This window comes from Xenopus laevis, chromosome 6S (genome assembly GCF_017654675.1).
Source record: "Xenopus laevis strain J_2021 chromosome 6S, Xenopus_laevis_v10.1, whole genome shotgun sequence".
Lineage (NCBI taxonomy): Eukaryota > Metazoa > Chordata > Amphibia > Anura > Pipidae > Xenopus > Xenopus laevis.
This window is the reverse complement of record NC_054382.1, coordinates 129,217,140-129,235,222: the sequence shown is the minus strand read 5'-3', so window position 1 is coordinate 129,235,222 and position 18,083 is coordinate 129,217,140. Positions and strand designations below refer to the sequence as shown.

The 18,083-nt window shown below is 41.9% G+C and overlaps 1 protein-coding gene across 1 annotated transcript in view; it reads left to right on the top strand.

Annotated features, from left to right (window-relative positions):
- Positions 1-2,780: 2,780 nt before the first annotated feature.
- Positions 2,781-18,083, top strand: part of kcnq3.S (potassium voltage-gated channel subfamily Q member 3 S homeolog) — a 94,628-nt gene continuing 79,325 nt past the window's right edge. The window contains exon 1 of the mRNA XM_041568024.1: positions 2,781-3,685. Within this exon, the coding sequence (XP_041423958.1) occupies positions 3,387-3,685 (299 nt within the window). The 5' untranslated portion in view covers positions 2,781-3,386. The remainder of the gene's footprint in view (positions 3,686-18,083) is intronic.

Genomic DNA, 18,083 nt, shown 5'->3' with positions numbered 1-18,083 from the left:
GCACTTCATCTCAACAGGGCCGGATTTACATAGTGGGCGCCCCTAGGCCCACTGCCGTTTGTCGCCCCTGTCCCCTCCCCTTTATTCATGCAAATTTTCATAATCTGAACCAGAGCAATGGGGATTTAAAAAATGATTGTATCTCCAGCGCATCCCCAGTGTTTTTGAACCAATGCGGGGGTGGTTGGGCAGCATGCCGCCCCCCTAAAATCCTGCTGCCCTAGGCCTGGGCCTAGGTGGCCTTTCCACAAATCCGGGCCTGCATCTCAACCCATATCCACTTCATCCCAACCCATATGCACTTTATCCCAACCCATATCCACTTCATCTCAACCCATATCCACTTCATCTCAACCCATATGCACTTCATCCCAACCCATATCCACTTCATCCCAACCCATATCCACTTCATCCCAACCCATATCCACTTCATCCCAACCCATATCCACTTCATCCCAACCCATATCCACTTCAACCCACTCTGTATGCTATGGTTCCATTCAAGGGAATATTCAGGAGTGATGTAGGATTGTACTTCTTCAATCTAACCTGCACCCAACCCAACACAGGGGTCACCGTAGTTTTCAGGTCAACTATCCTGTTCCGCAGTTTGGTGCTTCAAATTCTATATAATAAGATGTTTGCTATTTTAGTTGATCTATGCTCATACTGCCAAAGCAAACTACTGGTGTGTTGCTATTGGTTACAAATTTTATATACGTCAAACCTATGTAAATAAAATCCCAATATCTGTTTAATATGATGGCAATGAGCTCTATAAGAACCATATCACGGATAGATATTGCCACATAAGGCTACGTGTTAATGTATTAAGGTTTTAGATTGCAAGCTCTTTTGGACAGGGTCCTCCTCATCTCTTGTATTGGTTATTGGTTGCTATGTGTGTAATTCTGTATGTTCAATGTATAAACCCATATATTGTAAATCGCTTTGGAATATGTAGGCACTTACATAATAATTCAGCCACATTCTAACACTTTAGCCAGGGGCCCCTGGTTATGGTTTCTCGGGAATTATACATTGCATGGAAACCAGGGAGACTCTTTCCATTATGAAGGGTAATTTGGGATTGAGTCAGCCCCACACACACACTAACAGCCTTTAATGGATGAATCATTTAGTAAATATGGATGAGCACTAATGCCTATATTAATGTATATTGCTGTTTCACATTAGCAGTGTTCCAGTGAGCTCAGATTTAGGTGTGTCAGTTTCCATTTGCACTTTCAAAAAAATTATGTTGCCCATTAAAAATAGCAGGAGTCACAGAACCCCTCGGTGACTTCCAATATCCTTATCATTTACAGTAGGGGGTACATTATCCCTTATAATACATGAGTGATACTCAGAGTTCCCTGTATAACTCAGCCTGCAGTCTTGTGCCTTTATATGGTCACAGAACAACTCCTCAGTGACTTCTAATATCCTTATCATTTACAGTAGGGGGTACATTATCCCTTATAATACATGAGTGATGCTCAGAGTTCCCTGTATAACTCAGCCTGCAGCCTTGTGCCTTTATATGGTCACAGAACAACCCCTCAGTGACTTCTAATATCCTTATCATTTACAGTAGGGGGTACATTATCCCTTATAATACATGAGTGATACTCAGAGTTCCCTGTATAACTCAGCCTGCAGTCTTGTGCCTTTATATGGTCACAGAACAACTCCTCAGTGACTTCTAATATCCTTATCATTTACAGTAGGGGGTACATTATCCTTTATAATACACAAGTGATACTCAGAGTTCCCTGTATAACTCAGCCTGCAGCCTTGTGCCTTTATATGGTCACAGAACAACCCCTCAGTGACTTCTAATATCCTTATCATTTACAGTAGGGGGTACATTATCCCTTATAATACATGAGTGATACTCAGAGTTCCCTGTATAACTCAGCCTGCAGCCTTGTGTCTTTATATGGTCACAGAACAACCCCTCAGTGACTTCTAATATCCTTATCATTTACAGTAGGGGGTACATTATCCCTTATAATACATGAGTGATACTCAGAGTTCCCTGTATAACTCAGCCTGCAGCCTTGTGCCTTTATATGGTCACAGAACAACCCCTCAGTGACTTCTAATATCCTTATCATTTACAGTAGGGGGTACATTATCCCTTATAATACATGAGTGATACACAGAGTTCCCTGTATAACTCAGCCTGCAGCCTTGTGCCTTTATATGGTCACAGAACAACCCCTCAGTGACTTCTAATATCCTTATCATTTACAGTATAAAACATGAGTGAGTGAGTTCCCTGACCTGTACAGATAGATCATTTACATTTTACAATATTAATGCCTATATAATTATATCCCTCTGATATCAGCAGGCAGGTTATTACAATACTATTATTGGACACATGCAGCTCTAGATCTGGTGCTGCGTTTCGGTAACATTGGACTAATAGCCCAATTTTGTGCTTTTTTTTTTTTTTTTACTAAACATGGGGAAGATGGAAAGGTGTGAATATATTATTTTTACCAATAATTGGTTTTCCAGCAATGGAGGGTAATTTTAGACATGGCTGTGAGACCTCATTTTGTAGCTGTTGTTAGACTACAACTCCCAGCATCTGCCTTTGAGAAATGCAGTCATGCCCCAGCCTAATAATGGCACTGGCTCTATCTAATAGCTCGGCTCTCTCCATTCCTGCGCTCACTTCTGTACATTCAGTTCAGTGTTATTATTATGTGACAGCCCCTCCTTCTCTCTCCTCCTTCCTCTGCTCTCTCATTCTCTTCCTCAGACAGCACAGAGCAAGCACCGGAGAAGGCTGGGCTCCAGGAAAGCAATGAATCAATGAATGAGTGGCAGCTGATTCCTACGCTCCCCCCCCCATGCATATTCCTTTATTTATGGGAAGAGCCCACCGTCATCTTCCATCACACGCACATAAACAGGGGGCAGGGGTTCTGTCGTTCCAGACCAGGAGGAGAGAAGGTTCTACGGGAATCATCTTTGCTCGGTAGCAGGAAGGAGCCTCAGTCGTAGGAGATGGACCACTTTGGTATCTATGGAGATGCTCTGGGGGCTCTCACCATCTAAGAGCTTTGCACATCTCTGCTTGGAACATGTGAGCGTCGGATGATGGGACTAGAACAAAAAAATGCAAATGAATCGGTGTCTGGGAGGTGGTCTCTGAATGCCTGTAATGTATAATGGACCACTCCCTGACCTGAGATTGGGGATTGAGTAAAAAAGGCACAGGACAGGGGCTGGCTGTGTGTTGTGTTGGCCATTCCCTGCTATGATAATCACATGGATTGAGCTCCTTCACCTGACGGATATGTAATTGCAGACCATGGCACTGGGGTTCCCCAGGCTTGCCCACAGCTCACCTTTCAGGACCAGTCACCATGGGGCTCAAGAGCAGACACTCGGCTGGGCAAGTGGAGAAGAAAGCTGCTCATGTTGGGGATGGTGAACAAACCTCTCTTGGGGCAGGAGTGGATAAGGATGGGACCTTGTTGCTGGTGGGACCTGGGAAGGAAGACGTCAAGCGTAACCCTCAGGGAATAGGGCTCTTGGCTAAAACCCCTCTGAGCTGTAGCAGACCCATCAAAAGGAACAACGCCAAGTATAGGAGGATCCAAACTTTGATATATGATGCTTTGGAAAGACCTAGAGGATGGGCACTGCTCTACCATGCCTTTGTGTGAGTAATAACCATAACTTCTGCCAGGGGGACACCATCAGGGACATGTTGTATATTATTCCTTCATAGAATTTTTTTATTATATTTTATTATAACAGAGGTTTGGGGATGTTAATAATTATTAATAATCTATCTATCTGTCTATCATCTATCTATCTATCTATCTATCTATCTATCTATCTATCTATCTATCTATCTCTATCTATCTATTTATCTATCTATCTATCTATCTATCTATCTATCTTTCATCTAACTATCTATCTCTATCATCTATGTATTTATTATCTATCTATCTATCTATCTATCTATCTATCTATCTATCTATCTATCTATCTCTCTCTCTCTCTCTCTCTCTCTCTCTCTCTCTCTCTCTCTCTCTCTCTCTCTCTCTCTCTCTCTCTCTCTATCTATCATCTATCTGTGTGTTGTAACTTGCTTTATGGGTGGAACATCCTAATGTTGGATTCCATTTAAGAAATGACACTCTCCCTCTCGGCTACTAAAGGCTTGCAGTTATATGTCAGAAGTACAAAGGTTCTGTTGATTGATAAGTGTGTAAATCATGTTGGTCGTGCCCAGATTTCATAGACATCAAGGCAATTTAGGAAATCTGAAGAATCAATTCGAAATGACTGGCAGCAATTCTCTAACTAGTTGTGGTTTGTAGACTATGTTTCATGGTTTTCACAAAAGAGCATCAGTCTGAGAGTAAAAATTTGGAAAAAGGATGGTTTCACCCTTGGTGTTATAATTATAATGACGTGGATCATGTGACTCTATGGCACCTACTTTCCCCATGATACAAGTTATGATGGAAAGAAAGGCTTTAGGTCATGGTTGGTTGGTTAACTAATCACTTGAGGTGATAAAGTTGTCCATAGAATTATAATCCTCCTCGTAAAAGTTGATGGATTGGAGAGGTTCTTACTGATTGTTACTGGGAATTATCAAGAGGGATTTTGAGGGAGCATGTAGATAAAGCCTGAAACCTACTCAATTCACTAAAAGGCGAATTTTCATCTGAGAAGGCTCCACCACATTTCGTGGCACTTCACCAGGCACAAATTCACTACCACTACGCTAATTAACTAAAATGCGAAGTTGAATCTCGCCAGCCGAATGCTGGTGAAGTTTCGCTAGCCTTAATTCGTCAGCGTGAACATTTCATAGAGAACTTTCACTAACATTAATTTCTGCCTAGCGAAACTTCGTTAACACATTTACGCTAAGGTCAATTTGAATAGGGAGGGTACATATAGGTCATATATATGTCTTTATTAGAGATGTTGGTGCAAATGCCACTTATTAATAAAAATTTCCAAGGAAGCAAAATAAAGACAAAAGAGATTCTCTAATGCCCTAGACATGAGCCCACCCTAAAACAAATGTTTTTTTTTTTTAAAAAAAGGCTACATTTTTTTAATAGTTAAAATATTAAAGGGAATGTAAAGTCTAAAATAGAATAAGGCATGAACTTACTGCACCACAAGCCTAATCAAACAAATGATTTATGCTTTCAAAGTTGGCCACAGGGGGTCACCATCTTGTAACTTTGTTAAACATCTTTGCAAGACTAAGACTGTGCACATGCTCAGTGTGGTCTGGGCTGCTTAGGGATCGTCATAAACAAAGCTGCTTGAGTTCTGCATGGCTGGGAAGTAAGGCGGGGGCTCCCCCTGCTGTTCATAAGTATGATTGTTTCCCTGCAGAGCAGTAAGGGACTGTCTGACAATTCCTATCCACAGCAGTAAATGAAGGGAGAATTTCACTGCATACAGTCAGGTTTCTTATAAAAACGGTACACATTTTCTAATTAAAGTATATTGGAGATAGGTTTCTTTTTCATTAAAGAAAGTAAAAATGGGATTTTATTCTTTTGCCTTTACATGCCCTTTAAAAAACGCCTGGTGCCTGGCGATAGGGCTTGAAACTGCGCTAGTGATGGTCTCTAGCTAATTGTCCTCTACGCCTGTTAGTATATTGGCGATGTCCCTGAGGATTGGATTTCTGGTGAATTTTCGCTATCGACGGCCACTTCACCCTTTAATCTGCCCGATGTCTTTACCGCAATTAGGCCATTTTTAATTGGTGGCTTCACTGGGATTTTGTCAGCATCTTCTATTTTAAAGGAAAACGTAATGGAGGGGGTGTCAAGTTGTTCCACTCCCCCACGTATTCTAAGCACTCTCTTTAGACTTCAGGCTGGTGCTCCTCTTCTTCTAAAAATTCACCGGCCTAGGGTACTTTTGCTCTCAGTGCTGCTCCGCCATTCTTTTTGGATTTCTGTACTGCGCATACAAAGATCGTTGAGGCACCAGAAGAGTGCGGTGACACTGAGAATAATAGTGCCCATGGCCTGCGCATTTATTGAAGAAGAGGAGTCAGGTTTATAAAGTTGTGGTCCTTGAATATCAGGTTTAGAGGTAAGAAAATGAGCAGTTAAAGTCATTATTTTCCATGTGTTTGGGGTGTTTCTATACCATGAAATTTATGGTATAGGATCTGTTATCCAGAATATTGGGTTTTCTGACTAAGAGTTCTTTCCATAATTTGGATCTCCATATCCTGTCTGCTAAAATATCATTTAAACATTAATTATACCCAAAAGGATTGTTTTGCCTCCAATAAGGATTAATTATATCTTAGTAAGGATCAAGTACTGGTATGGGATCCGTAATCCGGAAACCCATTATCTAGAAAGTTCCGCATTACAGAAAGGCCCGTCGCCCATAGACTCCATTTTATCCAAATAAGCCAATTTTTAAAAACGATTTCCTTTTTCTGTGTAATGATAAAACAGTCGCTTGTACTTGATCCCAACTAAGATATAATTAATCCTTATTGGAGGCAAAACCAGCCTATTGGGTTCATTTAATTTTTAAATAATTTTCTAGTAGACTTAAGGTATGAAGAGCCAGATTAGATGTTATCCAGAAAGCCCGAGCATTCTGGATAATAGGTCTCATACCTGTACAAGGTACTGTTTTATTATTAGAGAGAAAAAGGACATTTTTAAAATGTGAATTATCTAATGAAAATGGAGTCTATGATGTATATTTGTATAGATACACAGTATAAAGCAGCATGTACCCATTGTGCATGGCAGATTCATAGCAACGATTCTTGGCTCAAGGCAATAGAAGAGCATAGGGCAAGTGGAAACACGGAAATGTTATCTGCCCTGTTACAGATTAAACATCACGAGCATAAAAGAAAGATCTGTGAGATGAAATTGAGTTCATTATCTCGGCTACACTGAGAACTGGCACCTCCTTATCTCCAGGCTGCATGCCCTGTTCTTCTCATTCTGTACTGATAAAGAGAGGGGGGTGGAGAATAAAAGGAATATACATCTAGAGTTATGTCAAAGTCATGAGATATGTGCTGTTAGGCTAGTGACGCGCTAAGACTCGGCGAGATTTAGTCGCCCGGCGACAAATCGACTCTTCTTCGAGCGACTAATCTCCCTGAAAAGCCCTCCTGCCAGGTAAAATCTAAATCGCCGACGGTATGGCACTTGGAGCGCTACCTTTTGCGAAGTTGCCTCACGAGGAACCTTGGGGCGACTTCGGAATACAAAGCGCTCCAAGTGCCATCCTGCCGGAGATTCAGAATCTAGCCGGCGGGAAGGCTCAGTGTCGGACTGGGATACCAGGGGCCCACCCAAAAATCTTTGGCTAGGGGCCGACCAATTAATCTTAGACCAGGGCCCACTCTCAGTACTATTATTTTTCCTCTCCTCACTCAACCGCTATTCTCCTAGTCTCTTTTCTTTACATACTATAATCTATTATTCCATCTATTTAGCCTCTTTGTTCTCATAGAAATAGGGAATGGCCATGAAATCGGCCAAATGTTTATCAGCATGAGGTTCCACTGACACTTGGGCCCACCGGGACTTTTCCTGGTATCCCTGTGGGCCAGTCCGACACTGGGAAGGTTTTTAGGGGAGATTAGTTGCCTGAAGAAGAGGCGATTTCTCCCCAAATCTTAGCGTGTGTCACTAGCCTTATAGTGTCCTACAAATTATACAGGCAATAATGGACCTGTTGGGCCCAATTAACATAACAGGCGCCCCTAGGACCATTGCCGTTCATCGCCCCTGTCCCCACCCCTTTATTCGCACAAATATTAATCATCAGGACCGGAGCTATGGGGATTGGCACACTGGAAATTTAAAAAACTATTGTATGGAAACTCATTATCCAGACAGCTCCAAATTATGAAAAGGCCATCTCCCCTAGGGGCAAATTTAGTACCTCCAAAACCTCCAAAAATTCGCCAGCGACTGCTTTGCTCGCAGTGCATCACTTCGCCAGGCGTATATTTGCCAGGACAACGCTAATTCACTAAAATCTGAAGTTGCATCCAGGGAGTTGAACGCTGGCGAAGTTGCGCTAGCGGTACTGCGCCAAGCGAAGCGAAGTTGCGCTAGAGTAGGCTAATTTGCATACAGCGGGAAGTTAAAAAGCCTCGTACATGTTCAGAGCAGGTTTATCAGACATTCATGAGGCTCCTCAGCAGTTCCATTATCCAGAAATCTCCGACCCATTAAACAACACTTTCCCAAATGAGCTTGATTTCTTTGAGCAGCCGAACACATTCATTTCCATGGGGTGTTAGTGCTCAGTGCAGTGCTGATATCTAACACACATCCCAATTGGCGATGGGCAAATCTGACCCATTTTGCTTCGCCAGAAACTCTCAAAACGACGAAACTTTCACCAAATGCATTGAAGTCTATGGGTGGCACTTTTTTTTTTTTGATGCAGACAAATTGGTTTTTTTTTCTGACAATTTGCGACGTCTATGGTCGTCTTTTTTACTGCGAAACCTGGAGAAGAATTCCGTTCATCGCTACTTTAATCCCTGATTCAAATTTTTTGCAATGTGCGGAGTAAATTTTTCTCGTTGCATTTGCGTGAAAATGAGTCGCAGCACCAATAACTGTGTTGCCGTGCGATTCATTAGATGCAAGTCTGTTGAGTCTGTAGGTGCAACTACCCCAAGGCTTGGATGTCCTGTTCTTGCAGTAAGACAACAGGGCTCTATCGCATAGAATATTTTTTGTATAAATATACTTCCCCTTTTACTGTGGTTAGCAAAGTGTTATCCTCCTGGTTTCTGAGCCTCAGATTTCTGACAACCCCAGTCGTTAGGATTGTAGGCTTCTGAAATATCCAGGGGAAACTCGATCTGCGAGGGCTGCCAGCGCGGGGGTATCGGAAAGATCCCAAGAGGAGTAAAATGAGACGCTCAGCACCAGGGAATCCCTTTCTTTCTGCTTACACGAAATACTGTCTGGTGTTTTAAAGTCACAGGGAGACAAACTAACAGAATCATTTGTAGATAGCACCGAGCTTATTTTTTATTTATTGTGGCATTTATTTTTGCTTTGCAGGTTTTTAATTTGAGACTTCTGTCAGATCCTATCTGATCCCCATTGTAAGCAGCAGTCCTGTCCTGCTTTATGGTAGCTGAGATTCTAGCTACTGCCCCACTGTAATACATCTTTAAAGGAAATCCGATTAAGAACTATATTTGGGAAAACACTAATTAATAATCATATTGGGAAATCTTACAGATTTCCACAGGTGATAAAACGCTGGATTTGCAAACTGAATAACATTTCCAGAGAGTCTCCAAAAACTACAAGATATTGTTTCTTTTTTTTATGTTCTGTTGTGCAAATCAGTGTAGGACTGACTCCATCTCTCCCTACTATACCTGCTATCCCACAGTCACACTCCCTTCCCAGAGACTATTATCATTCTGTTACTATAGACACCATCTCTCCCTACTATACCTGCTATCCCACAGTCACACTCCCTTCCCAGAGACTATTATCCACTGTTACTATAGGCACCATCTCTCCCTACTATACCTGCTATCTCACAGTCACACTCCCTTCCCAGAGACTATTATCCACTGTTACTATAGACACCATCTCTCCCTACTATACCTGCTATCCCACAGTCACACTCCCTTCCCAGAGACTATTATCACACTGTTACTATAGACACCATCTCCCCCTACTATACCTGCTATCCCACAGTCACACTCCCTTCCCAGAGACTATTATCCACTGTTACTATAGACACCATCTCTCCCTACTATACCTGCTATCCCACAGTCACACTCCCTTCCCAGAGACTATTATCCACTGTTACTATAGGCACCATCTCTCACTACTATACCTGCTATCCCACAGTCACACTCCCTTCCCAGAGACTATTATCCACTGTTACTATAGGCACCATCTCTCCCTACTATACCTGCTATCCCACAGTCACACTCCCTTCCCAGAGACTATTATCCAGTGTTACTATAGGCACCATCTCTCCCTACTATACCTGCTATCCCACAGTCACACTCCCTTCCCAGAGACTATTATCCACTGTTACTATAGACACCATCTCTCCCTACTATACCTGCTATCCCACAGTCACACTCCCTTCCCAGAGACTATTATCCACTGTTACTATAGGCACCATCTCTCCCTACTATACCTGCTATCCCACAGTCACACTCCCTTCCCAGAGACTATTATCAACTGTTACTATAGGCACCATCTCTCCCTACTATACCTGCTATCCCACAGTCACACTCCCTTCCAGAGACTATTATCCACTGTTACTATAGGCACCATCTCTCCCTACTATACCTGTTATCCCACAGTCACACTCCCTTCCCAGAGGCTATTATCCACTGTTACTATAGGCACCATCTCTCCCTACTATACCTGCTATCCCACAGTCACACTCCCTTCCCAGAGACTATTATCCACTGTTACTATAGGCACCATCTCTCCCTACTATACCTGCTATCTCACAGTCACACTCCCTTCCCAGAGACTATTATCCACTGTTACTATAGACACCATCTCTCCCTACTATACCTGCTATCCCACAGTCACACTCCCTTCCCAGAGACTATTATCCACTGTTACTATAGGCACCATCTCTCACTACTATACCTGCTATCCCACAGTCACACTCCCTTCCAGAGACTATTATCCACTGTTACTATAGGCACCATCTCTCCCTACTATACCTGCTATCCCACAGTCACACTCCCTTCCCAGAGACTATTATCCACTGTTACTATAGGCACCATCTCTCCCTACTATACCTGCTATCCCACAGTCACACTCCCTTCCCAGAGACTATTATCCACTGTTACTATAGGCACCATCTCTCTCTACTATACCTGCTATCCCACAGTCACACTCCCTTCCCAGAGACTATTATCCACTGTTACTATAGACACCATCTCTCCCTACTATACCTGCTATCCCACAGTCACACTCCCTTCCCAGAGACTATTATCCACTGTTACTATAGGCACCATCTCTCCCTACTATACCTGTTATCCCACAGTCACACTCCCTTCCCAGAGACTATTATCCACTGTTACTATAGGCACCATCTCTCCCTACTATACCTGCTATCCCACAATCACACTCCCTTCCCAGAGACTATTATCCACTGTTACTATAGGCACCATCCCTTCCTACTATACCTGTTATCCCACAGTCACACTCCCTTCCCAGAGACTATTATCCACTGTTACTATAGGCACCATCTCTCCCTACTATACCTGCTATCTCACAGTCACACTCCCTTCCCAGAGACTATTAACCACTGTTACTATAGGCACCATCTCTCCCTACTATACCTGCTATCCCACAGTCACACTCCCTTCCCAGAGACTATTATCCACTGTTGCTATAGGCACCATCTCTCCCTACTATACCTGCTATCTCACAGTCACACTCCCTTCCCAGAGACTATTATCCACTGTTACTATAGGTACTATCTCTCCTTACTATACCTGCTATCCCACAGTCACACTCCCTTCCCAGAGACTATTATCCACTGTTACTATAGGCACCATCTCTCCCTACTATACCTGCTATCCCACAGTCACACTCCCTTCCCAGAGACTATTATCAACTGTTACTATAGGCACCATCTCTCCCTACTATACCTGCTATCCCACAGTCACACTCCCTTCCCAGAGACTATTATCCACTGTTACTATAGGCACCATCTCTCCCTACTATACCTGTTATCCCACAGTCACACTCCCTTCCCAGAGACTATTATCCACTGTTACTATAGGCACCATCTCTCCCTACTATACCTGCTATCCCACAGTCACACTCCCTTCCCAGAGACTATTATCCACTGTTACTATAGGCACCATCTCTCCCTACTATACCTGCTATCCCACAGTCACACTCCCTTCCGAGAGACTATTATCCACTGTTACTATAGGCACCATCTCTCCCTACTATACCTGCTATCCCACAGTCACACTCCCTTCCGAGAGACTATTATCCACTGTTACTATAGACACCATCTCTCCCTACTATACCTGCCATCCCACAGTCACACTCCCTTCTCCGAACTGCTATGCTACTTCCTACCAAGCTGAGTTGTAAAGTATTTGTTTGCACCACATAATAGTGACTTCCACTACATTTGGTTGGTTACAGTTGATATTCTCTTGATTTATGCTCCTGTCATCATACAGTAGAAAATGGTATACATCTTTTGCACTTGACTACTGGTAATTCCATTAATTAGGACCCAGGGGTCTCCACCCGAAAGAAGTAATTTATCTTGAGTTGGAGAGTAGATTGCACCAGTCCTTTTACAGTATTGATCCAGCTTCTATCTAAAGAAAATGTTACTATTCCGCATTTCCTTCAAGTTTCCTGCCAGAAACTGCTTCTGCCTTGCACTCTCTTCAATAGCCCATTAGCAACTACTAATGGTCAGAAAAATAAATTAGATATTCAACTGTTAAGGCATTCGTGGTCTGCTCCTCAGGAGCTTATGTACAAGTGAAGCCCATTTTACTGGCCATTTTTATGGGAGATGTCCCACCAGTGCTAATGCAACAACTTCCATATTTACACCATTAAATTCAGAAATAGTAATTTTTTATAGTATTTTGAATGATAAAGTGGTAAAAATACCTGGTTGGTCACAGTGTGGATTTGTGGACCTTCTTGGGACATGGAAGAAGAGAATACCTGTACAAATTGTAACCTTATGGCATTTCTCTGAGCTCCTTTTGTATTGGCTGTTAACACATTTAGATGGATGTTCTTGTTGTTGCTGCGAAAGATCATAACTGACTTCTTAAATGATCAGGAAGACTTCACCCAAGTCCTACTCGGCCCATTCAGTCCTTCTGAAGCCAGGTCAAATATATGATGGCAAAGATGGCAAGTTGAATACAGGAGAAGAGAAGCTCTTGGCATCTTCTGCAGCACCTGGTCAATGCCTAGGTCTGTATAGCAGGGAATGGAAGACGTTTTCTACGAGGAGGGTCTATCTGGGAGCAGATATAGTGGATGAGCTTTAGATACCATGTGAGCATGCTCAGCGTAGACCAATGAGACTGCAGTTGGGCCAGTACTTCAGAAGTCCCCACCAGAACAGAGAGCCAGAGTTAACAGAGATAAAGGTTCTCCTCAGGTTTGCTGGTGAATGTCTACAGAAGTATTTTGTGAACTGTACTGCTAAAATTCTACTCTAGAATCTAAAGGTTTGACCCTTAAATTAAAGTATATAACCCACCAACACCCAATATTTGTCAGCAAAGTTAGGTGGTGGCACACTGGTTGAGCTACACGTCCACTGAGACATGGGTCAAATATGAGTAAAAGTTGTTTTGAATTAATCCCTCCTAAACTGGAGGCATTATGGGTGCCAAATTTTAAATTCCTTCAATTATTATGCAAATTACATTAGATGAGCATATGATAATTAAGTCTCTCAATGAGCAATCAAACCTGATTCTCTGTGGGCTTTGGTCATGCTAATAAACTGCACTTCCTGCATCTAATTGTCACCTACTGTAATTGTCACCTCATGTGCAGCCCCAGGCAAGTAAGCAGAAAGTGGTGCACAATGAGCTTCCTCCGGCCAACAAGAATTACATATTAATGTAATTAGCCAGCCTGGCCCAACTCTGCCCTTATAATTAACCCCTATAACACTGGGAAACTGACATTTGCATATGATCAGAACACCATTGGGGGTTTAAAGGATAAGTAAACCTTTCAAATAATTGAATGTTAAATTGATGAGGGTGTTATTCTAAGGACTTTTGCAATGTACATTCATTATTTTTTTTTTTTTAATTCTAAGATATTAAGGGATACATGTACTGTTAATATGAATGAATTTTGTTACAACAGCGCCACCTGCTGATCAGTTTCCCACCAGTCTGACCACCAAGTAGTCAAGGAAGTTGTCAGGAGAAAGAAAGAGGCTGCTGGTCCTTAAACTAACAATTGGATCATCTAGATCCAAACAGATTATCTAACTTGTTTGCATGTGTATGGCACCATCCAATGGGCCTGAACAACCAATATCTGGCCAGATACGATATCAGTTGAGTAGGTTTGATTTTCCCATTGGATCAAGGAGAGCATCTGCATGTTTATGATCCAATTGTTAGTTTAAGGACCAGATCAGATTACCAAAAACTCCCCACCTCAGGGTGGGCATATTGGAAAAGGTCCACTCGTTTGGCAACACCACAAACGGGGGATTCTATTGGCAGCTTCACTAATCGGTGGAAAAGTGTAAGATGCAAAAAATGCCAATGATGCACATTGCACCCCCAGGTGCACCTGATGCTTTTAGGTGTAAACAGGGGTGATCCTAGGCATTTTGCCCCCCTGAGGTGGCCTTCCTTTTGCTGCCCCCACCCCTCCCCATGGCACTCACCTTTTCAGCAATGGAGGGGGTCGGGGGAGGTCCACGTCACACTCTGCACTAGAAGAGCCGAATATCCAGGTTGAAAAACTGAAATACGGCTCTTAGTTACCAGGAGCGGCATTTTTGCTGGGGGGTGTTGCTGTGACTCAACTCGCCTCATTGATGGACTGCCCCTGGGTGTAACTTCATGGGCTCCCATTATGAAATGCTATAAATTGTGACTCTCTATGTGAGGCATCTGCACTATGGGCAGAAGATGGATATCCCCTGGCAAGACCATAACCTGTATAGCGTTCAGACACCGGTATAACATTACTAAGTCAGACCCCTAGAAAAATACATTTTCAGGCCCAAACTCCCTACACTCACTTGCTGCAAATAGCAAGGAGTGGGAACCATACAGCAGACCATCACCCCCCTTGTTTACAGGGTCTACAGTATATCCACTGAATTCCGTCTATACAAGGGAAGAGAAATATTAGATTTAACCTCTGGTACGAATTGTCTTGATGCCACTAATTATTCAGCTGGGAAAAATAGACTTAGAAAATATCAAATAACAACATACAAATAGAAAAATATTATTGGCCCTATCATAAAAAAGTTCCTTTGGGATGTGTATGTAAATGATAACTTCTTGCTGAACAATTCATTGAATAAAAAAGAGCTAGTGCAGAATGTGCAGAATGTTTGCAATACAGGGTCGTCCATGTAAGAAGAAAATGGGCCCACAGTGAAGGAGGACGAAGGTGATCTGTACTCCACATGCACAAACAGTCCACTAAGCATGAAGTTGAATTTTCATGGAAATTTCAGCAGCACAGCTCATTGATTATAAAGAGATGAGCTCATTAGAACAATCATGGCTACCGATAAGGATAGATATGTGGATAAACAAAGGTCCAAGTGCAGAAAAATCAGTGTTGAGAAAATCAAAATCTCAAAGAAGTGGAGGCTGTTTTTCTGAAGTATTTCAACTTCAAAATCCGAAAAATTTCTAAAAAAAAAAACGACTCTGACCAAATCGGCACATATTCTTACCTCTTATTTATCAATACATTTTCCCGAAAATTCCTTGTGCGGGAAAAAACTTTGAATCGTATAAATTTTTCAGATTTGTAGACGAAAACTGCGACTTTTTTGTATTTGACACCCGAAAACCACAGAATCTTCAGATTATTGCACAAATCCAGTGCAGATCATATCTTCGGGATATCTCTCATTGGGGCTCATTTATCAATACTGGGCAAATTTGCCCATGGGCAGTAACCCATGGCAACCAATCAGATTGCTGCATTCATTGTACTGCTTGCAGCTGGCTTTAAAAAGCTGATCACCGATTGGTTGCTATAGGTAACTGCCCATGGGCAAATTTGCCCAGTATTGATAAATGAGCCCCATTGACTTCTACATGAACTCGGCAAGTCTGAGTTGAAGTACTTTTTTATTTAGACCCTCTGGGTTTTATAAATCATGAAAAATTCTAGTTTTTTTCCCCATGAAAAGGCCACTGAGAAAAAAAATATGACTTTAATAAATAATCCTCAGAGTGAGTGGACTACATAAATCTACTTTATTGTGAAAATCCAGCTTTTTAGACATTTTCAGGTGAATAACAACAAACACAAAGGAATTTCTAAAACCCTTTAGATAAACACAGTATTTAAGTCCCTAACTTGGACTGGTTCCCTACTGGGATTCATGGCTCGAAAAATGCAAGTCCACAGGGTCACTCTACCTTTTTGGAAATCATCTTGAAATGTGAGCTTTTTCTATAAAAAAGAAATTGTATTTAAAATATATCTTAAATTCAATAATAACTTACTTAAAAACTTACTTAAAAACTAGTGACATATTTTCCCAGAATTTACAGCTCATGAAAATCACGTGTTTGGAGAAACATTTTGCAGAACTACCCAACAGAATCCCGATTATGTGCCAGATGATAGTGGGCAATGATTTCACCAACATCATCAAAACAAAGATGTTTCATTAAATGAAACATAACATTTTATTTCATATTGTGAATCCCAGTTTATCTGTGGATTGAGTAGACTCCACTGGAAGTCACCATGCAAATGTGGTTGGTTGCAGACAGCATTTATTTATGTTGTATGTTAGGAGACAAACAATGGATGCAGATTAGAAGGGCCTAGGTTAGAAGGATGTTTTTCTACCTGCTGCCACCGTCAAAAAAGGATCTGCATTTTCAATTCACAACATCACATTTGTATGCTGCGTATACCCCAACTCCTAACACGTTTGCTCCCGAACTTTCTAGCTTGGTCAAAGCATCCTTATTTTTCCGTAGCTCCATTCAGCAGTAGACTCTCACGGGGGTAAATTTATCAAAGAGTGAAGTTCCGCCACTAGAGTGAAATTCTGCAGCTCTCAATTCATTTCTATGGGATTTTGAAAGGCGTATTTATCAATTGGTGAAAGTGAAAGTTCACCCTTTGATAAATACGCCTATAAAAATCCCATAGAAATGAATGGAGAGTGGCGGAATTTCACTCTAGTGGCGGAACTTCACTATTAACTTCACTCTTTGATAAATATACCCCATGGTCTGTAGGTGCTTATATCAGTACATCAGACACTCATACGAGCACTCAGCCTAGTGTGACCTTTGGAGATATATGTATATTTATTTACTTTTCATATAGTTACATACATATCAGGATGTCTTCAGTTATGGGGTCTGTTCAGTTTCCATACAGTTGAGTTAGATTATAGCAGTAATACGTTTAAATTTAAAATACAAAAAAAAAATACACAGAAGGCAGTTAATTGAAACAAATGCCCAGAAGTATTTAGAAGTGACAGTTCTCATTCAAGCGGCCAAGGGAAGTGTTAAAAATGTGTCTCGTATTTCATACCTACTCAGCGCTTTCCCTCGGTAATGGAGTGGTCTCATTTGCAAGAATTCTTGCTGAGAAAGCTTGTGCCTGACTGCCTTTTAGAGACGATTCTCGTTAATTCCCGTTCAATTAAATTTATCATTTGCATCCTTGGATAGAACAAGGCTCTGTGATAAAATCTGAAAATTCTGAAAACAAATCTGAAAATTTCCAAAATCTTATTATTACCTTGTTAACAACATGGGGTTAGTTCTTGGTTTTACAGTATATTATAATATATATGATATATATTAGGGTATATCTCTTCTGAAACATTTCTAAAGATTCTGTCTGGGTTTCCTAACAGCATTGCCCAATTTTCCCAGTTCAAGGAAAGTAAAAGCAACCAATGAGCAGTTATTTATTAATGGAAGTGTCCAGTTAGAAAGATAAAAGCAAACATTGTATAACAATCTGTTTACCTCGGATCCCGGAGGAAGGTAGCTGATCCAGGAGAACTGATGGTAACAGGAACCTCTCTACGGCTCCGGTATTCACCGACGCCCTTTTGGGGCCCCGGGCTTTCTGCTGCGGAGGTGGTAGAGAAGCCAGGCGAGTTACCAGGAGCGAAGTAACAAGGGATCAGGCAAGGCGTAGTCAAGTGCAGGCAAAGGTCGTTTCCAGAAGACGGGTTTCAAAGAAGCGAAGTACCAAGGGGTCAGGCTAAGGCGTAGTTAAATGCAGGCAGAGGTCGAATTCAGGCAGCGAAGGTTCGGAGGTCAGGAAAACAGGCAGAGGGTCAAAACCAGGAAACTC